This window comes from Paramormyrops kingsleyae, chromosome 17 (genome assembly GCF_048594095.1).
Source record: "Paramormyrops kingsleyae isolate MSU_618 chromosome 17, PKINGS_0.4, whole genome shotgun sequence".
Classification (NCBI taxonomy): domain Eukaryota; kingdom Metazoa; phylum Chordata; class Actinopteri; order Osteoglossiformes; family Mormyridae; genus Paramormyrops; species Paramormyrops kingsleyae.
In genome coordinates, this window is record NC_132813.1 from 26,820,183 (window position 1) to 26,844,059 (window position 23,877).

General features: G+C 41.1%; 1 protein-coding gene across 10 annotated transcripts in view; it reads left to right on the top strand.

Annotated features, from left to right (window-relative positions):
• LOC111837883 (diacylglycerol kinase delta) overlaps positions 1-23,877 on the top strand; it is a 267,917-nt gene that overhangs the window by 94,714 nt on the left and 149,326 nt on the right. For all 10 annotated transcript variants that reach the window (XR_011983247.1, XR_011983246.1, XR_011983248.1 and 7 more), the window contains exons 13-15: positions 13,142-13,236; positions 19,315-19,414; positions 19,784-20,051. Coding sequence is in view for 5 of the 10 variants with exons in the window: in XM_072701297.1 (XP_072557398.1) it covers positions 13,142-13,236; positions 19,315-19,414; positions 19,784-20,051 (463 nt within the window). In the remaining 5 variants the exon portion in view is untranslated. The remainder of the gene's footprint in view (positions 1-13,141; positions 13,237-19,314; positions 19,415-19,783; positions 20,052-23,877) is intronic.

Consider the following 23,877-nt stretch of genomic DNA (forward strand, 5'->3'; position numbering starts at 1 on the left):
TGTAAAAATACTATAAGTTTGGGACAGAATCATTCCTGTACAAATACTGCTTAAATAATTCACTTATTGTAATCAAGTAGTCCACTTAGTGTTCATTTGGGTTTTTTTTTATATACATGACAACATATGGAAAAAATCAAAACTATGGAAATTCTTTTTTTAACTTTACTTTGATAGCCCTACTTGCCTTGCAGTAACCTGTCTGCTTCTGGCTAGCTAGCTGAGGCTAATGCTCTGTGCACAGAAAACATGATGGGAAAAGAAAGTAATTTTCTCTCAGACAAATATACACTCATCAAATCTTAAGATAAGCTGCCAAAAATGAGCCAACGAGATGCAGCAGCAAAATTACAATAAATTATAATGTAGGAAAAATTTGCTCAAATAATTTGTGTCTCCTCCAATATGTAGGGAAATTGACATTTAATTAATCAATCAATTATTAATCATGCTTGAATGGTTTGTTTCTCTAGCAACATTTTGAAGTCCCAATTAGTCAGTTACTGGAGATTTAGTTCCAGGATATGAATGTAAAATGTTCATCCAGCAAACATAACATAAACATAAGCAGTACTTTGAGAGAAACCTGGGACTTTTAACAGCTTAGGGCAGTTCGCACCAGTAAAATGACTTTATTATGAGACTCAACCAGAGATTTAAAATGTAGAAAGGCATGCATTTATTTCTAACACTACAACTAACACGACAGACATTACGATTAACATGAAACAAACATAAAATAACAGAATAAAATCAATGAGCAGGATGGAATATGGGACAACAGTAACTAAATTAATGGGTAACCTTCAAGGTTAATGCTGTTCTACAAAGCAAGCCCTCAATCTTGGAAGCCTGACCCAAAATTATAAAACAGATGGACAGTACAGGTCAGATTATCAAATGAATGAAAGGGAGTTTACATCTTTGCAGCTTTTTGGAGAGGTGATGAGATGATTGAGAGATGGAGTGTGTGGGGGGGTGAGGTCTGGAGAGGCTCTCTGCGTGGTGCATTTTTGATGTTGTCTTGCGGCGTCTAGTAGTGTTCGGATTTTCTCCCCCTTTCGGTGGTTGTTCTGCACATGGGTATCTTCAGTATTTAGGTTCTCCTCCACCCCCGGAAGAATCTGAGGTGAGTCTAAAATCTATGAATATTGATCATTGGGAATTCAACAGTCGGACCAGTGATAGGGGACATCCAACTGGAGTCCTGGTCTAGAGTTGTGTATAACAGACCAATGGATTTACGACCATATACTAAAGCAACTTTAGAGCTAATTTTGAATAAAGTATTTAGATACATTCAATTACGTGATAATCCATGATCAGATGACCACATCACAATCTGACGACAAATTATTGCACCATGGTATGTAGATCCATGATATGGATAACATATTCCATAGTGCTATGAATATTTGTGATGTTTCTGGCAGCTAAGTTAATGTTGTACAGACGTGGACAAATTTGTTGGTACCCTTGCACAAAAAACAAAAAAAAAACAACCTGAAACTGACAAATGTTTAATTGCATCCCTTATTGTTTATTCCATATTTAACACGAATCAGACTTTGCTTTTGATTATTGATTCGGCTGAATATTATGTATAATTAATTTAGTATTTTGTGGCACCACCCTTTGCAGCAATCATTGCCAACAAGTGATTTCTGTACTTCAGAATGAGACGTTTGCATATGCCAAATGGTACTTTGGCCCACTCTTCTTGCGCAAACTGCTCCAGGGTCGTGTCTCCACACTGCAATTTTCAGATATTTCCATAGATGTTCAATAGGAATACGATCAGGGCTCATGGAAGGCCATTGAAGAATAGTCCAATGTTTTTTTCTCAACATTTCTTGAGTGCTTTTAGCCATGGTTCGAATTACGGGGGGTACTGGGGCTTACTGTACCCCCCAATCAAGACCCAGACCCCCCCCCCAAAGAAACAAAAATAGCAGTTTATGGGGGGGTCTTAGCATTTTTGTTTTTGTTGTAAAAAAAAAAAAAGAGAGAACCTCACCTTGTAGGAAAATTTTATGTAAAACTATTTCAGACACCCCTAATGTGGACCATACCATTTTAACCACCAGTCAGTTGCGTCATTCATTCTTATTGAGTGACCTGTTCATTGTGTTTGTCTGTCATGGTACTGTTTGTCGTGCATTGGTAAATGTATGTAGCCAGCAGAAGTCTAGCCTGTTGAAAATGTGTTATTTTACAACCTTCATTTATTCGTTTAAGTGTTTCATCGACTAATGCAAGCTGACGTCTTTATAAGTTGAATTACCATTGTCCTTCTGAGACCGGTGTTCTGTCGAGTTGAGCTACTTTGTCGAGGTTAGCTACCGTTGTGCTAATCGATAGCCCTAACCATAGCTTACCTCGACAAAGTAGCTCATTTCTACAGAACACCGGTACAGTCAACGTTAGTTACGTTAACTAGCAAGATAAGCGAAGTTCTCTTTTTAAACCAGGCTTATTTGGTGAGGTAAAATCAATCATGGTCATTTTCCAAGGAGATGAACTCCCTATGTTTTCATTCTCATTTTATCATGAATAAATCGTGCTTTCTGAAATTAATTCGCCACTTAGCCTGTGTGGTTTGTTATTAGGCTAATGTTAATGCATAAGAAGGTCTAACGTTATGCTCTGAAAAAACATGAAAAACAGTGAAACCTATAGGGGCAACGTAAAAAAAGCTAGTTAGCAAATAAGCCCTATTATTTGAATTTTAGTGGTATTGATTCTGCATTCCTCAATTTCATATTTATAGACATTTTTAGAAGCTTCATCTGATAGCCCAGATACTGTTTTGTTAAATATAGATTAGATTTTATTCACAGACACACTGAGAAAAAGCAAAGATGGAGACGTCAGACACTTTTTTGGTGGTAAAAGAACATTAAGTAGGAAATATTAGTGTTAAGAGCTACAGAACATTACAGTAAAAGTATAGGTGCAGTTTTGCAAACTGTTAATGTCTATGAAGGAAAGTGGTGGTCGGCAGAAGGCAGGAGAGGCACAGGAGTAGGCAGCAGGGAGATGGCAGGATGAGGACAGTGTGCAGGCAGCAGGGAGATGGCAGGATCAGGACGGTGCGCAGGACAGTGAGCAGGCAGCAGGAAGATGGCAGGATCAGGACAGTGTGCAGGACAGTGAGCAGGCAGCAGGAAGATGGCAGGATCAGGACAGCGCGTAGACAGCAGGGAGATGGCAGGGTCAGGACAGTGTGCAGGCAGCAGGGAGATGGCAGGATTAGGACAGTGTGCAGGACAGTGAGCAGGCAGCAGGAAGATGGCAGGATCAGAACAGCGCGCAGGACCAAGACGTGAGTTAGAAATTAGGCTGTACTTTAAGATCTACTGTATCATCAAGACAGATATTAGTCTACTAGGCAAATATTTATTTCTGAAGGCTGTTGGAGCTGGGAGGACTGAGAGGGCAGGAATAACACCAGACTACTGGACCAGACCATGCTGTTTGTATACTTCTTCTAGGATAATTTCTGGGAATTATCAAAACCAAATTCTTTTCGATAGGGATCAGGATAATGAGATCTTCTGTATTGATTCTCATTTTGTTGCATGTCCAGACTATGACCATGCATACATATTAATAAACACCCCTAGCGCATCTTGCACTCTTAACATTGATCCTGGTGGCGACTATTTGTATTGACGCGGTAGTGGACCATAATGGTCATAGAAGTGTTAGGAAGGCAGTACCCCCCAATTATGGAGGGTTAATTCGCACTCTGCTTTTAGCTATATGTTTTTGGTCATTATCCTGTTGGAGGACCAATGACCAGTGACTGAGGCTGAGCTTTCTGACACTGGACAGTATGTTTCGCTCCAGGCTGCTTTGGTACTGTATACTTGAGACATCATTGTGCCCTGCACAGATTCAAGGTCCCCCATGCCAGATGCAGCAGCAGCCCCAAAGCAAAACCAACCCCCCCCCCCCCTATGTTTCACAGTAGGTGTGATGTACTTTTCTTTTAATGCTTCATATTTCCTTCTGTGAACATAGAGCTGATATGACTCCAGTTTTGTATCATCAGTCCAAAGGACATTCTCCCAGAAACTTTAGGGCTTGTCAACATGCATTCTGGTGAATTCTACTCTGGCTTTTTTATGTTTTTCTGTCAATAGTGGAGCCCTCCTGGGTCTTCTTCCATGGAGCCCATTATTGTTCAAAATGTGACGGATGGTGTGATCAGAAAGTGACGGACCTTGAACTTGGAGCTCAACTTGAATGATTTTGGATGCTTTCCTTGGCTCTTTTTCTACCATCCGCACAATCCTTCTGTTCAACTTGGGGTTGCATTTCCTCTTGCGTCCACGTCCTGGGAGGTTGGCTACAGGCCCATGAACCTTTTACTTTTTATAATATTGGCAATTGTGGTCACCAGAACATAAAGCTGCTTGGAGATAGTCGTATAGCCTTTACCTTTAACATGGTTTCTATAATCTTCTTTTTGAGCTCCTCAGACAGCTCTCTCCTTTGCTTTCTCTGGTCCATGTTCAGTGTGGTGCACACAATGAAACCAAACAACACAGTAGCATGTTCTTTCCCTTTAAATAGGCTGAATGGCTGATGAAAAGTTTGAAGGTACCTGTGATATTAATTAATGTTAAACACTTAGTTTGGAACATGACTAAGGATAAATCCAAGGATAAATAGTCTCTTTAGGGGTGCGAGGAAATCTGTCCATATTATATATATAAAATAAACAGCAAATCATTTCTTTTCACAATTTTATTGGTTTACTCTATCACATACTAAAGGCATGTAGGTATACATTAGACAATTACTTTTAATTGAATCATGTTTCAGGAGAAATTAAGCATTGTTTCAAAGAACTGTAGGGGTACCAACAAATTTGTCCACATCTTTATATATACATGCAGTTGAGAAAAACATCACAACTGAGGTGATGGTTCTTCTCTCTCTCTCTTTCTCGCTGTGGGATAGTGGGTAATTGTGTCCCATGCTCGGTCTCAGTCGGCATGCTTCACTCGTATAGTCAAAATTTAGTAGAAAAACACTAACCGAATTAGGGCATAGCAGTGCGAGAGATTAATCTGTTTAACGACAATGCAATGTCCACATTTGGATTAATCATTTTTATATGGATATTTTTGGGGTGTGGAACAAATCATTATTTCTAATGGGAAAATTCACTTTGATATATAAGTGCTTTGGATTACAAGCATGTTTCCGGAACGAATTATGTTCACAATTCGAGGTTTTACTGTATAAGATTTATGCCATGTTTAGTCTTTTGGCATATTTTGTTGTAGTCACAATTTTTTTTATAAAACACCGTTTCCCCTTGTAGAGACCAAAAAATGTTCCCCACAACATCAAAATAACAGGTTATTAACAATTTGTGGGAACATTTGGTCCCCATAATGTAATATGTACCTGACCCCCAGCCCCCCCTCGCTTCCACACACACACACATACAGAGCATATATACAACTCAGAACAAAGCTTGGGGTCCGGGTGTGGGGTGAGGTTATTTATACAGTACGCATGGAGCACTTGAGACTTGTCTTAATACAATATAGGTTCACCAGATTACCAGCTGTTAGCAGATTAGCTCCACTGAATGGGTTAAATTATATTTTTAATTATCCATGCTAATTTTCGCTGAACAAAAATACCGCAGTATAACAAAAACATTATTGCAAGCCTACCTCACACTTTCCTCACCTCTTCAAAAAATGTGACATGATTAAATTTGTGTGTCTGTGTCTGTGGGTGTCTGTGGGTGTATGTGATCCTACAATATTTTATGTACAGTACTGTAGACTTACTGTATTATAGCATATTTGAAATATACACAGTTCAGTAATGTAATTTGTATAGTACTGTAATTTGAAAAGTGTTTAAAACTGTATTTTGAAAGCTTCAATAAAGTTCATAAATAGTGATGCTGTCCGTTTTATTACCTTATACTCATGTAAATTTCAATTAGATGGCAATCTGCGTGCGACATAAAGAAAAGAAATTATTATAATGATCATCCGCTTATAGTGATTAATTTCACCCCGACAGACATGACAAACGGTTTCCACTGTATTTTTGGAACTTCACAAGCTCCATGTTAATTATCTAGTTTAAAGTGAATCACGGTTTTCATTTTACACATCATTCTAAACCAAAAATTCAGATAAATTGATAAATTCGATTTATCACCCAGCTGATCAGTGAGGTCATATGTCATGTGGGCTAGAGTTATTTAAGAAGAGTTCAGCAGCCTGACAGCACAAGGATAAAAAGTCTGGACATCTTTTTCCTGAGGGAAGAGGAACAAACAGACTATATGCAGGGCGGGTAGAGTCCTTAACGATTCTTGGATAGATAGGAAATGTGGCATGTTTTTCGAATTATTCATGCTCTTGCACGTTCTCAACACAAAGATGGTTGACACATGTTTAACTATTCTGAACATGAGTTCACCCATCAGGCAAGATAAACTTACTTGTTTGGCAATATTCCGTGTTGGTTTGTGGCTAAGGAAACAGTATGCTCTAAGTCAGAGGTGGCCAATCTTATCCAGAAAAGGCCATTGTACAGTATATGTGGGTTTTTGCTGCAACTCCCTAATTACATTTAAATTAGAGGCTGAAGAGTCCTCACAGCTGGGTTTGAACAGCTGACCTAAAGGTTATCCCAAAAACCTGCATACACACTGGCCCTTTGCGGATAAGATTGGCTACCCCTGCTCTAAGTGAAGGAGTCAAGAGTTGAAATACTTTAAAGGCTGGGTTGCACCAACATGATTTAACTTTTAAACTGGATTACATAGGGTTAGGGTTAGGTAAGATTTATCCACTAATCCCATTGCACCAAACTTTAAACCTAATTACAATTTAATTTACAATTAATCCTGGTTAAATCTAAACCTTTGGTAATCTCAGTTTAATTTCTATTCAAGTCTGTTTCACCAGTGAATGTAAACCACCTGCGTGAAGTTGGCCCCCCATATGTTTCAGATTTCAACCAAACTGGTCTCAATCGTATGTGCCGCGTTTGTGCCGGATTGTGCCGTTAAAATTTTTGTTTGTGCTGTTTTAGTTTCCGAGATATTAATGTTTGTTTACATGGTCACATGACACCAGCGTGAAGTTAGCCCCCCATTTGTGTCTGATTTCCACCAAACCGATCGCAATCGTATGTACTGCGTTTGTGCTGGTTTGTCCCATTAAAACTGTCCTTTGTGCTGCTTTAGTTTCCGAGATATTAATGTTGTTTACATGGTCACGTGACACCAGCGTGAAGTTAGCCCCTCATTTGTGTCTGATTTCCACCAAACCGATCGCAATCGTATGTACTGCGTTTGTGCTGGTTTGTGCCGTTAAAACTGTCTTTTGTGCTGCTTTAGTTTCTGAGATATTAATGTTTGAAATGTTGTCCCCCCTCCCATTTGTGTCTGATTTCGACCAAACCGATCGCAAAAGTTTGTGCCGTTTGAAAGTTGTCTCTATTGTTATTTTTCTGAGTTATATCTCTAGTTTATGCCTTTACGTGATCGCCGTATAGTGCTCAAGCTCGTGTTTCTCATGTTAACAGAAGGTGGAGCGTTTGATGACTCCGCGACAAAGCTGCACGTACAGTCGAACCTCGTTACAACGTACGCCGTTTATAACGTTTACACCAATACAACGTTCAAATTTCGATGTCCCGAATTCGCGTAATTGCTTAGAACGTACACCTTTACAGCGTAAACTTCGATATAACGTATGATTTTCAGAGGAAAATAGGCAAACTGACTATCGTTACAACGTACAGCCTCATCTTCCGAGCGCGCGCACAATTCAGAATCGGCTGTTGCCGGCCATCTACATCGCTTAGCAACGCCTAACTGTATGAACCTATCCTCACGAAGCATTCCACGCCGGCCGGACTTCTTTCATGCAGCCCCCGTTTTTTCATGGTTTTGCATGGTGTCATGCTGCCGCATATCAAGCAAGATGCCTGCTAAAAGGAAACGGATTTCGCTGACCGACAAGGTGGAAATAATTCAGAATTATATATGGCAGCCTTATACTGCCGACACGAACTAAGTTCTGAAATTGTGTGGTTATTGGGGTAATTGTGTGACATATAGTGAAAGAAATTTACAAAAGACAGATGTCTAACACATGTATCGAAATTTATTTCAGCCAATTGAATCATATACAGGTGCATAATTTCGGTTTGACATTAGGTTACAGTAAGGCGATTTGAACGATAAGCCGGCAGTGGATTTTGCGTTATGTCGGCTGTCTATGAGTAACTGATATTAACCTAGTTTGAAGAATATAGTTCCTATTATATTCTTCAAACTACACAAGCTGTATGTCATAGTGTCAACTTGAGGGGTGTTTTCTAAAAGTTTTTTTATATACATTTTGTGTTCTATCATTCATTTTGAGGGACTTGGTTACAACGTACTATGGTTATAACGTACAAATTCTTAATGTCCCCCGAGGTACGTTGTAACGAAGTTCGACTGTACTTAGTCAGCCCCGCCAGCCAGATAACGCATTTCAAGATCGTGCTGAATAAATTCAGGTTCTCAGCGGCTAACACCCATATGCGTTTCATATGTAGCACTTTGTATTCATTTTATGCTGCTATTTAATAAGTGGGCGCTGTATTTTCACGTGAGCAATGCCATTTTAGAAATTGGGGGGCGCGGGCGTTAATATTTTTGAGGTCTATACCTGTTCATTAACTATACACACACATACATACATACGTATTCATACATATTTTCGCTATATTTTTACAAAGACAGTAAAACTTCATTATTGGACATTTTTATTTAATCGCCATGTGCAAGAAGTAAGAGGGTCCATGGGAAGGTAAAGACATCAAATACACAGTGCAGGCAAAATGACAAGAGTTTATTATACATTGTTGTACAGTATTAAGCATTAACTGGTCGCGTTTGGTGCTGGGGCTTTCACTACCTTGTAGCAAAACGCTATGTACTGTACGTCTGCATATAATTTAGGGCTCTGTGATGTGCTTTACCACTGCAAATGGCACACAATCACTTTTGACACCGCAAGAGCCACTTTCCATACTGTTGTTTTGCTTTTTCACTCCCAAATTACACATTCCCAAGAATCTTTACATCTCAAGGAATCGTACTGTGTTGTGATGAGTTGGTAGAACAGATGATAACCTGGGTCAAGCCTGCACGTAACAAGGCAGTTTGTAACTGTCAGTCATTTGTGAAAATATCTAGCATGATCCTAAAATGCAGTATCTGACTGGCGGGGCTGACTAAGTCTACGTGCAGCTTTGTCGCGTAGTCATCAAACGCTCCACTTTCCGTTAACATGAGAAACACAAGCCTGAGCACTATACGGCGATCACGTAAAGGCATAAACTAAGAGATATAACTCAGAAAAATAACAATAGAGACAACTTTCAAACGGCACAAACTATTGCGATCGGTTTGGTCGAAATCAGACACAAATGGGAGGGGGGACAACATTTCAAACATTAATATCTCAGAAACTAAAGCAGCACAAAAGACAGTTTTAACGGCACAAACCAGCACAAACGCAGTACATACGATTGCGATCGGTTTGGTGGAAATCAGACACAAATGGGGGGCTAACTTCACGCTGGTGTCACGTGACCATGTAAACAACATTAATATCTCGGAAACTAAAGCAGAACAAAGGACAGTTTTAACGGCACAAACCAGCACAAACGCAGTACACACGATTGCGATCGGTTTGGTGGAAATCAGACACAAATGGGGGGCTAACTTCACGCTGGTGTCACGTGACCATGTAAACAAACATTAATATCTCGGAAACTAAAGCAGCACAAAGGATAGTTTTAACGGCACAAACCAGCACAAACGCAGCACACACGATTGCGATCGGTCTGGTGGAAATCTGACGCAAATGGGGGGCCAACTTCACGCTGATGACGTCACTGTGTAAACACACATTTATATCTCAGAAACTAAAACAGCACAAACAAAAATTTTAACGGCACAATCCGGCACAAACGTTGTTTCTTTTTTTCTTTTTAAACAGTGGTTTATTGAACAAAGTATGACTGACTTTCTTAAATAAACAGTTTCTGTCAATACTGCTGCAACCTACTAATAAAAAACTAAAATTTACTAAATTTAAGTAAATCAAAATAAGTATTCTCTCATGTAAATAAAAATAAAATAAATTTCCATTAAGGTGCACATTTAGAAAATTCACTGAACCTGATGTGCACCGTATTCACATTAGCAGGTTTCAGCTTCATATTAGAACTGTGCAATATTAATATAATCTGAAAAATACAAAGCATAACAAAATAAATGGCCATTATGGTGCAGTAGTTAAAAGAAATACCCATGCTGTACTTGTATTTACATTAACAACTTCCAGCTTCACACAGATGTACGTGCACATGTGTAGTGGCACGGCTTCATCCGCCCCTTTCTGAATGTTGCTCAGGGGTTAGAGATTCAGCATTTGCTGCATTCGTTCAGACCCTATGCTTAACAAACCGAAATACCCATACCGAACATTTTCGGTACGAATATATGTAGCGTTACACTCCTATTGGCTATATTTCTTTGCTGGATGGAATTGGAGGAAAGAGTCCCAATTGAATTTTATATCGAAAGTGAGTTTTCACAGCAGTATAGATTTATAAAACAGTGTGTCATATACCTCAATGGGAAAGTTGGAACAGCTATTATGCTCTCTGCTGTACCTCCACTTCTCCAGCTCCTAGTAGCTTTGTTTTCTTATGCTACATGGAGATTTCAGATAGTTCTGACAGGGATATTTCTGGAGTTCACAAGTCCACATTCTGCACAAATAGGTACTTTCACATCACCAGAACATTTTTATGGAACCAGGACCTTTTTCTGGAATCAGGGACTTTTGCTGTGTTCACACTGCAGGAACTCAGTCCAACTGTAGCTCTTCGGAGGCAGTTCCAGAACCCATTACTAGTACCTACTCCAGAGTGGGTACTTTTTGTTCCAACATGAACTACTGGGGAGGCGCTTAAAGCGATAACTCACTGACTGGTTGACCACAAGCATCGGAGATAACATGGAAGTTACGCAGAAGTACAGAAAAACAGATGTAGAGGAGCAAAAATTGAGCAGATGTAATTATTTTGTACCACAATTACATTTAATGCATCAATTAGTACATTTTTTGCTTGCATTTCCATATTTCTGCATTGGAAAATTAGATTGATAACCAATTATACTTTTCTCTAGTATCATTGGTGTGGTGATGAAATTTGCCGGTGCTTATTAGCAGAATAATATTTCATCACTTTTTATCGATCAATCAGCTGGCCAGATTTAATAACCATAAACATGTTGCGGGTCATAAGTAAAATATAAATAACAGACTGTGTACTGTTTTGATTGCAGTCAATCCCCCCAATCATTTTGGCATGGTGCAGATACAGACTGGTAGGCGGGACAGCCATGGCAGCTGCCCCAGGGCACCAGATATTTTTGGTCCAGCCCCTTTGACATCAAAGGCCCCTTTCCAACAGCAAATCTCATATATGTGAAATATTTCTGAGGATTAAGGCACTGATGTGATGCATATTATATGAAGTCATGACATGCTACTTTCTATCTCTATCATAATTTCTATACAATCTCATTATGGTGGGAGTCAACACAAAACAGATATGGTAACACTTAAAGACGTTATTATTCTGCATTATACATACCTCTATAATGCATTGCAATGCAATTACAAAGTATTATAAACACAGTTATAGCTATTTTTAAAAAGGCATAACACATTATAGTTGTATATAATGCAGTATGAATGCTCTATACAGGTCTGATCTTAATGCACTATAATGACCTACATAATGCAGTACAAATCATCCTTAATTCAATTGCTGACCATTATAATGCATTTTGAAATTATACATCAGACTTTCATAGAGCATTCATAATGCATGAGAAACATAGCTATAATTTGTTGCACGTTTTTATACATATTTATAGCCATGTTTATAATACTTTATAAATGCATTGTAATGCATTATGAAGGTGTCTTTAATGCATTATTAAAGAGGGCTTCATAAAAATAACTAAAAATATTTGGTGCAATAAAAATTTGACATACGGTAGTTTGTAATGTTTTGTAGTCAAACTATGTTGTCAAGGCATGCCTTTGATGAAAAAAGCATGTTTGTGGAATTTGCTAACTACTGCAGTGCATGATAGGTATGATATTTGGAGGCTACTTAAAATTCATTATCTGCAGCTGCTGCAACTGGCATAAGAAAGCCCTAAGTGTGAATTTCAAAAGAGGGGGTGGCATGGTCCATTTTTGCCCCAGGGCCCAGTGTACAGTTGTTGTGGTGTAGTTTCATATAAAATTCTGTGAAGTTTACCCTACCATCTTTTTGCATCTCCCATGCTTATTTAGCATAAAGGTCCCAGTTCCTGTTGTGCATTTTGTCAAAGGCAATTGTATGTTTAAAGGATCATTACCTTCATTTTGACTCAAGGAGGGAGACAGGACTTACAAGACAGCAGGTTTTCCAGGAGTAATTGGAGCTGTTGACTACTACAATTTGATTACTAACTCAGGTTGTGAAAATTGGGAACTTTTACGTAAATGAAAAAACAAATGTCCAATTAATGTCCAAGTTGTTTGTAAAAAGTAAATCAACATACCTCAGAGGTATTGATACAGGATAAATAGGGCTACATTTGATTACAATTAGCAACCAATAGAAAATGTTGAAGACTTGAGTATAACTAATTTTGTAATATTTACTATAAAAATTTATTGTAAAGAATATGTTCAGTCAGGTTTAAATTATACTGGGCAATTTTCTTGACTGTCTGGATGGCAGCATGTAGATAGAGAACAATATACTATAGGACCAAACCATGTCAAATGCCACACTAAGGTACAGAAGCATCAGCACAGTGACATTGGCAGAATCAGTTGCCATTGTTATGATATTTATGACTCTGGTTAATAGTAACAATTTTGTGAATTCTATACAGCTGGAAAATTTCTTTATAAATTCAGGTTCAACACCTAGATCAATAGCGCAAGAACAATATCTACTGTCATTGAAAACCAAAGTCTTTGGGATACAAATTTTGTGTTCTCTGTTCTAGGTACAACAGATTCTTACATATGAAGATTCAGTAGCAGCTCATCTGTCTAAGATTCTCACTTCAGACCAGCACTCTGTGGTTATCTCATCTGCAAAGTATGTTAGTCTACCTGCCTCAAATTACACCTGCCTGTATAATTTTAGTACTTGTCTGTCTGTCTAATCTCTATGTCTCTAGCCAGAAGAATATTTTTTTAATGTAAATGTGGTTGCTGTTATTTCTGTCTTATTTTAGTCCCTGAAGCTTAAGCACATGTTGTAGGGATGCCAGTCCTTGTCTCACTTTGTATTTTTTATGTGATTTGCTTGGCTTTTGGTTTGTGTTTTCAGTAACACTTTACTTAACACTTTATTTCATCCATCCATCCATCCATCCATTATCTCCCGCTTATCCGAGGTCGGGTCGCGGGGGCAGCAGTCTCAGCAGGGAAACCCAGACTTCCCTCTCCCCGGCCACTTCATCCAGCTCCTCTGGGGGAATCCCGAGGCGTTCCCAGGCCAGCCGAGAGACATAGTCCCTCCAGCGTGTCCTGGGTCTTCCCCAGGGCCTCCTCCCAGTGGGACATGCCCGGAATACCTCACCAGGGAGGCGTCCAGGAGGCATCCTAATCAGATGCCTGAGCCACCTTATCTGACTCCTCTCAATGCGGAGGAGCAGCGGCTCTACTCTGAGTCCCTCCTGAATGACCGAGCTCCTTACCCTATCTCTAAGGGAGAGCCCAGCCACCCTGCGGAGGAAACTCATTTCGGCCGCATGCACTCGCGATCTCGTTCTTTCGGTCACTACCCACAGCTCGTGACCATAGGTGAGGGTAGGAACGTAGATCGACTGGTAAATGGAGAGCTTCGCCTTTTGGCTTCACCACGACAGACCGATGCAGCGCCCGCATCACTGTGGACACCACACCGATCCACCTGTCGATCTCCCGCTCCATTGTCCCCCAACTCGTGAACAAGACCCCGAGATACTTAAACTCCTCCACTTGGGGAAGGACCCCATCCCCGACCCGGAGACAGCATTCTACCCTTTTCCGGCTGAGGACCATGGTCTCGGATTTGGAGGTGCTGATTCTCATCCCAGCCGCTTCACATTCGGCTACGAACTGTCCCAGCGAGATCTGAAGGTCATGGTCTGATGAGGCCAACAGGACCACATCATCTGCAAAAAGCAGAGACCTAATCCTGAGGTCACCAAACCGGACACCCTCAACGCCCTGGCTGCACCTAGAAATTCTGTCCATAAAAACTATGAACAGAATCGGTGACAAAGGGCAGCCCTGACGGAGTCCAACCCTCACTGGAAACAAGTCCGACTTATTGCCGCCTATGAGGACCAGACTCCGGCACCGGTCATACAGGGACCAAACAGCCTTTAAAAGGAAGCCGGGCACCCCATACTCCTGGAGCACCCCCCACAGGACTCCCCGAGGGACACAGTCGAATGCCTTCTCCAAGTCCACAAAACACATGTAGACTGGTTGGGCAAACTCCCATGAACCCTCCAGAACCCTGCGGAGAGTATAGAGCTGGTCCACTGTTCGGGGAGAAAACCACACTGCTCCTCCTGAATCCGAGGTTCGACAATCCGGCGGACCCTCCTCTCCAGAACAAACCTTACCAGGGAGGCTGAGGAGTGTGATCCCCCTATAGTTGGAGCACACCCTCTGGTCCCCCTTCTTAAAGAGGGGGACCACCACCCCGGTCTGCCAGTCCAGAGGCACTACCCCCGATGTCCACGCGATGCTGCAGATGTGTGTCAACTAGGACAGCCCCACAGCATCCAGAGCCTTGAGGAACTCCGGGCGGATCTCATCCACCACCAGGGCTCGGCCACTGAGGAGCTTTTTAACCACCTCAGTGACCTCTGCCCCCAAGATAGGGGAGTCCACACCAGAGCATGTGAGCAGAGTGGAGCGGAGCATGAGCGAGGAGCGGAGCGGGGGAAATTTGGTCAGAGCGCGGAGCGGTTTTTTAATTAAGGCTGGAGCGGTCGCTCTGTCTCGCTCCAACTTCGCTCCGATACCGCTCACACTACGACTCTGAGGCGTGCGCAAATCTTCCCAGAATTCATCTATACAATTATCAAGATTTAGATCCGCTTTGGAATCTAAAAAGACGTTTATCGGAAACATGAGTGTGCTAAGCAAACATGCGGAGGCCAGAGAAAAACGTGAGCAAGTTTTATATGGTTGTAACATCTCAAGTCTATAAAGTAAATAAAAGTATAAAAGCCTATAATTTGGTAATCAAATAAATTAGTTTGTCATTCAAATTAGGTCTAATAGGATTTTTTTCATTCACGTAACGCTGTCAGTGAAATTTTATTTTATAGAGAGACGCAGCAGCAGCATCAACAGAAAATAACTGAGGAATTTAAAATGTGGATGCGCTTAGCCTGTATATTCTTTAGGCTACTGATTCTGCCCACTGATTCCTTTATATTTAAGCCTATTTTGTGTGGAATGCCATTGCCAAACCTGTCCATCGTTGCCTATATGTTGTTTAAAAATAAATATTTTCTGTTCTGAGTGCCGTTGCTCACATTTCTTTATGATATAAGGCATCGGTTTAAGGTGATATTTGTTAGGCATGCAGATTATTTGTCCCTCTTTTAAATTGGAGTGAGCGTGGAGCGATTTGACTGGAGCGGGAGGAAATTTTAGTGGAGCGAGGAGCGGTGTTGAGCGGAGGAGCGGACGGAGCCAACAGCCTCGTGAGCGAGGAGCGGAAATTTTCACCGCTCACATGCTCTGGTCCACACCCAAGTCCCCATACTCTGCTTCCACATTGGAAGGCGTGTCGGTGGGATTGAGGAGGTATTCGAAGTATTTCTTCCACCAACCCAAAACGTCCCGGGTTGAGGTCAGCAGCACCCCATCCCCACCATAAACAGTGTTGATGTTGCGCCGCTTTCCTGCCCGGAGCCGCCGGATGGTGGACCAGAATCGCCTCGAAGCCATCCAGAAGTCGTTTCCCATGGCCTCACCAAATTCCTCCCAAACCCGAGTTTTTGCCTCAGCGACCGCCGAAGCCGCATCCCACTTGGCCTGCCGGTACCTGTCAGCTGCCTCTGGAGTCCCACAGGCTAAAAAGGCCCAATAGGACTCCTTCTTCAGCTTGACAGCATCCCTAACCACTGGTGTCCACCAGTGGGTTCACGGATTGCCGCCGCGACAGGCACCGACCACCTTACGGCCACAGCTCCGGTCAGCCGCCTCCACCATGGAGGCGCGGAACATGGCCCATTCGGACTCGATGTCCCCCGCCTCCCCCGGGACATGGGAGAAGTTCTGCCGGAGGTAGGAGTTGAAACTCCTCCTGACAGGGGATTCCGCCTGACGTTCCCAGCAGACCCGCACCAGCGGAGCCAACCCACCACCAGGTAGTGATCAGTTGACAGCTCCGCCCCTCTCTTCACCCGAGTGTCCAAGACATGCGGCCGCAAGTCCGATGACACGACTACAAAGTCAATCATCGAACTGCGGCCTAGGGTGTCCTGGTGCCAAGTGCACATATGAACACCCTTATGCCTGAACATGGTGTTCATTATGGACAATCCGTGACAAGCACAGAAGTCCAACAACAGAACACCACTCGGGTTCAGATCGGGGGGGCCGTTCCTCCCAATCACACCACTCCAGGTCTCACTGTCATTGCCCACGTGAGCATTGAAGTCCCCCAGCAGAACAAGAGAGTCCCCAGAATGAGTGCTCTCCAACACCCCTTCCAGGGTCTCTAAAAAGGGTGGGTACTCTGAACTGCCGCTCGGCGCATAAGTGCAAACAACAGTCAGGACCCGTCCCCCCACCTGAAGGCGAAGGCTTCCCTCTTGTCCACCCTGGTAAACCCCAATGTACAGGCGCCCAGCCAGGGGGCAATAAGTACGCCCACCCCCGCTCGGCGCCTCTCCCCGCAGGCAACTCCAGAGTGGAAGAGGGTCCAACCCCCTTCGAGGTGATTGGTTCCAGAGCCCAAGCTGTGCGTCGAGGTGAGCCCGACTATGTCTAGTCGGAACTTCACAACCTCGCGCACCAGCTCAGGCTCCTTCCCCATCAGAGATGTGACATTCCATGTCCGAAGAGCTAGCTTCTGCAGCCGAGGATCGGACCGCCAAGGTCCCCGCCTTTGGCCACTGCCCAGCTCACAACGCACCCAACCCCTATGGCCCCTCCTATGGGTGGTGAGCCCATTGGAGGGGGGACCCACGTGCCTTGTTCGTGCTGTGCCCGACCAGACCCCATAGGTATAGGCTTGGCCACCAGGCACTCGCCATCGAGCCCCACGCCCAGGCCTGGCTCCAGGGGGGAGGCCCGGTGACCCGCGTCGGGGCAAGGGAAAACATGTTTCCATATTGTTTTTCTTCATAAGGGGTCTTTTGAGCCGCACTTCGTCAGGTTCCTCACGCAGGACCTGTTTGCCTTGGGTGACCCTACCAGGGGCATAAAGCCCCGGGCAACTTAGCTCCTGGGATCACTGGAACACGCAAACCCCTCCACCACGATAAGGTGTCGGCTCCAGGAGGTTTCAGTAATTTATAAATGCATTCATACGGTATTTATAAACAGGCAGAACACATTATAGCCATGTTTAAATGCATTATGACTGCATTATGAAGCTCTCATCAATAATGCACTATGAATATCTTTATAATGCAGTACAGATTATCCTTAATGCTTATACCAAACATTATAATATAATAAATAATACTTACTGTGACTTGCAAAAGTATTCAAGCTCGTTGAAATTCATGATGATAAATATATATTATCAGATTTTTTTACTTTTGCTTCACCACATTTTCAAATGCCAACATTGATGATACAATATGATACATGTTGTTTGCATAAATATTCATCTCCCATACTTTGGAAGCTCAGGGGGGTGTTCCACAAAGCAGAATTTCTGAGTTAGCTGGCTAACATAAGCTAGAAGTTATGACTATCCAATTGGAATGCCTCTTACCTAAACTCTTATTGGACAATCATTACTTCTAGCTTAAGTTAACCCAGCTAACTGAGAAATCCTGCTTTGAGGAACACCCCCCTGGTTTACACAAATGACAAATTATTCACAAACAACAAACATAATTAAACATAATTAGGTACTACTTAGTCTTGACGTTTCTTTCTGGATATAAAAAAATGCCCTTTGGAAGGGCCATTGTTTTTGTTGTACAATCACTACAAAAATGAAGACAAAGGAGCATTGTGTTCATGTGAGACACAAAATCATTTAAATGCTCAAGTCAGAAAAATTATTGAACAGTTTGCTCTGTTAAGCACTGTTGGATCCATCCTCAGAAGTGGAAGGTTCATCACGGCACCCAAACCCTTACTATAACATGCCGTCCCTCAAAACGTTCTTTGGTTGAAACTGGAGTGAAGGTGCATGGGTCCACAATTTAAAGAGCTCTCCATAAAACAAGCCTCTACGGGATTCATAATGCTTTTATGCTGCGTTCATAAAACGTTCAGTGCACCTTCATAATGCATTCATAGAACATTCATAAGCAGCATGGAAGTACACCTTGACATCCTAACATCCCTTCACAGCTTTAGTATATGGTATACAGTGATCCCCCTATCACGGAAGTTACGTTCCAGACCCATCAGCGATAGGTGAAAATCCGCGATATAGAAAGACCATATAAATAAAAAATTTTTTTTTAAATAGTTTAAGCCTTAAAACACCCCTCCCACATGCTTTAAAAGCAATAGGTGAAAATCCGCGATATAGAAAGACCATATAAATAGACATGTTTTTAAATTTTTTGCCTTAAATCGTAGGGCTTAAAACAAAACGTAAAGTTCACAAAAAGTTTGCTCACAACAATCGGACCTCAAGCAAGGTACGTGATACGTAGAGAACTGTGATTTGTTGGGGAAAAATCCGCGATATAGCGGAGGCGCGAAAGCTGAACCACGATATAGCGGGGGATCACTGTACATACAAGATGTTTATGAATGTTTTATGGATACAAGGTGCACTGAATGTTTTATGAATGCAATATGAAAGCATTATGAAGGTGCAGTTAATGTAAAGCATTGCCAAATATTTATACCCATGTTTATAATGCTTTATGAATGCATTAATATTTGTTATGAATGTGTTTATTAATTACTAAAAACATGGCCTTAAGTAAAGTGTTACTGTTTTTTTTTCCTTCTTCTGTAGAGTGCTATGTGAGACAGTGAAGGACTTTGTTGCTCGTGTTGGAAAAGCATATGAAAAAACTCCAGAGTATTCTGAGGAATCAGAGGCCATGGCCAAGAAGGTAAGGATTAATTTAATTAGTTGTTTTTCACAGGAGTAGGGGATTTCTTTATACATATATGATATTACATGCTATATGTAATATCATACATCCTGTAATCATATCATACATTGCTTTTTATTCTTCTTTTATTCGAAGAGCTATAGTATGCCTATGAACTGTACTCGTAAGTCTCCACATAAATAACCCTGCTATTAATTTTTATTTAATTCCCTCTAAATGCCATTTACTGAAGTGCGGATACCTAAAGTTTTACCTGGATTGTTATCGATTCTCTGTTGAAGATTCTCAAACTGAAGTGTGTGTTTTTTTTTAATCTCTGTTGTTTAATCTTATTGGTTTCTGATTTAGTGTTTATTATTGATACAGTGTGGAGTATTGAAGGAGAAGCTGGACTCGCTGCTCAAAACACTGAATGAGGAGGCACAAGCATCCACCATTCTGCCCAGCCTTTATCCCACAATTGCCGAAGAACAGGAAAAAGGGGAGGGGCTCATGATGACTTCCCCATGCATCCCTCCTACACCATGTTCTCCCCGAACCACCTCTACCATCTTTACTCCACGGGAGCAACTAATGTTGAGAGCCAACAGCCTGAAGAAAGCCATTCGACAGATTATTGAGCATACTGAAAAAGGTGAGCTATTTGTTAAACATGAAGGATGGTGACCATCATATAAAAAGCCCAGCAAAAGGATAGCTTCACAGTAGACAAATATTGCATGCATGGGCAAGTTTTACATTTATGCCCATAATGCTGACATTTACATTATTTGTAATTTTATGCAGTTTTAATACTTGGTAGGCTACCTTAACTTGTATAGATAGATAGATATATAGATAGATAGAGATATTTTAATTATCCAGAAGGAAATTTAGGTATAGGGCGTGCCCATGTGTTATAATGCATACCCACATACCAGAGGAGGTTTAGAGAGACCAATTCACAATTGCAGCATGGCTTTGGTCTGCGAGAAGAAACTGACATCACTCCAAAGACAGAGCTGGGAGTGGAAATTGATGCTAAAACCCAGACAATGTAAGGCTAGTGTGCTAGCTGCCAAGCCACTATGCTGCCAAATGAAATTGCCCTCTGTGTTTGCATATTTATATTCCCCTGGACTTTATGGAATACATATGGTTTTAGCACCAGTATGCTACTGCTGCTGCAGGTGCTTTACTTCTTCAGACAATAACTTTTTGAAACTTTGCAGAGGAATTGTATTGGTACTGATCTGGAACTCAATAAATTTGAGACCTGTTGGTCAAAATTGGAACAACGCTACATAGTGGCAGCAAATGGAAGGGTGAAGGCAGGTGACATTTGACCTTGTGAATGTAATAAGTCAAAAAGCATTTGATGGATTTTATTACTGTTTCACAAAATCACCACATGAAGGTAATAATAATCTATACTTTATTGATCCCCATGGGGAAATTGTCTTTACGCCTCCCTCAACTTGCTCTTTGTAGATTTACATATAGTAAACTGGTTAAATTTGCAGACGACACCAAGGTGGGTGGTGTAGCAGATACTAAATCTGCACAGAGTCTACAACGGGATCTTGATTGAGGCTAAGATCCTAAATTTGATTTGAACCAGTGACCTTCTGATTACAGGCACACAGGTTTAGCCCACTGAGCCACACACTGCCCCACTATCTACACCTGGTTTCATTTTCAGACAAATTTGCCCTAGAAATGAAGCAGCAGTACTGTGTGGCAGCAAAGGAAGGAAACAGCAGCTGTACAAAACACTTGATCTTCTGAACACAGTAACTCAAAAAGTGTGTTATGGATGTTTTTAAAACTTTGCAGGTACATTGTAGGAGTGACAAACTGAAAGTCATCAAACACTACGACTGGTAGTTTCAGACATTTAATCTAAAAAAGTATTTGGCAGATCTTTTTCAACATGTGCAGACATGTTGTTAGGGTGAAAATCTAGACCTGCTCAAATTTAGAAACAAATCACAGCAAAACTGAAGCAATGGTGCTTAGTGAAAGATGGATGAGATGATTAGAGGCTTATTCTTGTGAACAGGCTCAATCTATTTGTTATTATTGTATTTTCTCACATTGATATTTAATGGATCTTATTACCACTTCACAAGAACTTAATGTGGATGGAAATTGGCTCCTGAAAAGGTGCAATTAGAAATCACCTTAAAATTGTAACTGCAGTGACAAAGGGCAGCCAAGGGTGAAAAGAAAGGCTGCAGCCACTCTCTTACCATCTAGACATATTTTGTGGATCTTTCTGCCAACTTCCCAGGAACATTGCACACATAAATTATTCTTAAAATGTGGCATGCAAGATGATTTTCTAAATATTCTATAATAGCATTTATATTGTTTTTCGTCGTTTGTCTGCTCGGGAAATTGTACTGGTAGCTGTCTGGAAGCCGGTTCACGAAATGTATTGTGGGGGAATTTAATCGTGTCACATTTTTTGAAGAGGTGAGGAAAGTGTGAAGTAGGCTTGCAATAATGTTTTTGTTATACTGCGGTATTTTTGTTCAGCGAAACTTAGCATGGGCGATTAACATTATCATTTAACCCATTCAGCAGTGCTAATCTGCTAACAGCTGGTAATCTGGTGAACCTAATTGTTATTAAGACAAGTCTGAAGTGCTCCATGCGTACCGGATAAATAGTGTGTGGGGGTCAGATATATATTACATTATGGGGACCAAATGTCCCTACAATGTGATAATAACTTATTTTGATGTTGGGGGATCATTATTTGGTCTCTACAAGGGGAAACACTATTTTATAAAAAATTGTGACTACAATAAAACATGCCAAAAAACTAAACATACCATAAATCATAAGGAAATGAATGGATGATCCCCCACAAAGATGTAAATATAAAGTGTTTGTGTGTGTTGTGTGTGCTTGTGTGTGAGAGACAGAGAGAAAAAAGTGCTTTAGGGTTTCCGGATAAATGCCTTTCCAGTACACTTGAACCCCAAGGTTTTTCTCAACTGCATGTATATATACAGACGTGGACAAATTTGTTGGTACCCTTATAGTTCTTTGAAACAATGCTTCATTTCTCCTGAAAAGTGATTAAATTAAAAGCAATTGTCTAATGTACAGTATACCTGCATGCCTTTAGTATGTGATAGAGTAAATCAATAAAATTGAAAAGAAATGATTTGCTGTTTATTTTACAAATAAATGCTAAAATAGTATGGACAAATTAAAGAGACTATTTATCCTTGTATTATAGTCATGTTTCAAACTAAGTGTTTAACCTTAATTAGTATCACATGTTTTCAACAGCCAAGCTTTTCACGAGCCATTCATCCTATTTAAAGGGAAAGAAAATGCTACTGTCCTGTTCAGTATAATTGTGTGCACCATACTGAACATTTAGCAGAGAAAGGAAAGGACAGAGTTGTCTGAGGAGGTCAGAAGGCAGATTATAGATAACCATGTTAAACGTAAAGGCTATAAGACCATCTCTGAGTGGCATAATGTTCCTGTGACCACATTTGTGAATATTATTAAAAAATAAGGTTCTTAGAATTGTAGCCAGCCTCCCAGGACGTGGACGCAAGAGGAAACGCAATCCCAGGTTGATTAGAAGCATAGTGCGGATGGTAGAAAAAGAGCCAAGGAAATCATCCAAAATCATTCAAGCTGAGCTCCAAGGTCAAGGTCCATTACTTAATGATCACACCATCCATTGCAATTTTAACAGTAATGGGTTCCATGGAAGAACTACCACTATTGACAGAAAAACATTTTGGAATTCTCCAAAATGCATGTTGACAAGCCACAAAGTTTCTGGGAGAATGTCTTTTGGACTGATGACAAAACTGGAGCTTTTTGGCCAGTCACATCAGCTCTATGTTTACTGAATGAAAAAATGAAGCTTTAAAAGAAATCTACTGTGAAACATGAAGGGGGATTTGTTTTGGGGCTTCTTTGCTGCATCTGGCACGGGGATCCTTGAATCTGTGCAGGATACAATGAAGTTTCAAAACTACCAAGGCATCATGGAGCGAGACATACTGTGCAGTGTCAGAAAGTCTCAGTCACAGGTTCTGCAACAGGATAATGACCAACAACATACAGCTAAAAGCACTCAAGAAAGGTAGAGAAAAAAACATTGCACTATTCTTAAATGGCCCTCCATGAGCCCGGCCCTTAATCCTATTGAACATCTATTGAGATATCTGAAAATTGCAGTGTGGAGACACCACCCTTCAAAGCTGAGACAGCTTGAGCAGTTTGCTTAGGAAGGGTGAGCCAGACTACCTGTTGGCAAATGCAGGCATCTCATTGTGAAGTACAGAGATCATTTGTTGGCAGTGATTTCTGCAAAAGGTGGTGCCACAAAATATGAAATTAAAGGTACCATCTTTTTTGTCCATGCTATTTTCATTTATTTGTTATTTAAGATATTCAACTGAATCAATAATCAAAAGCAAAGTCTGATTTGTATTAAATAT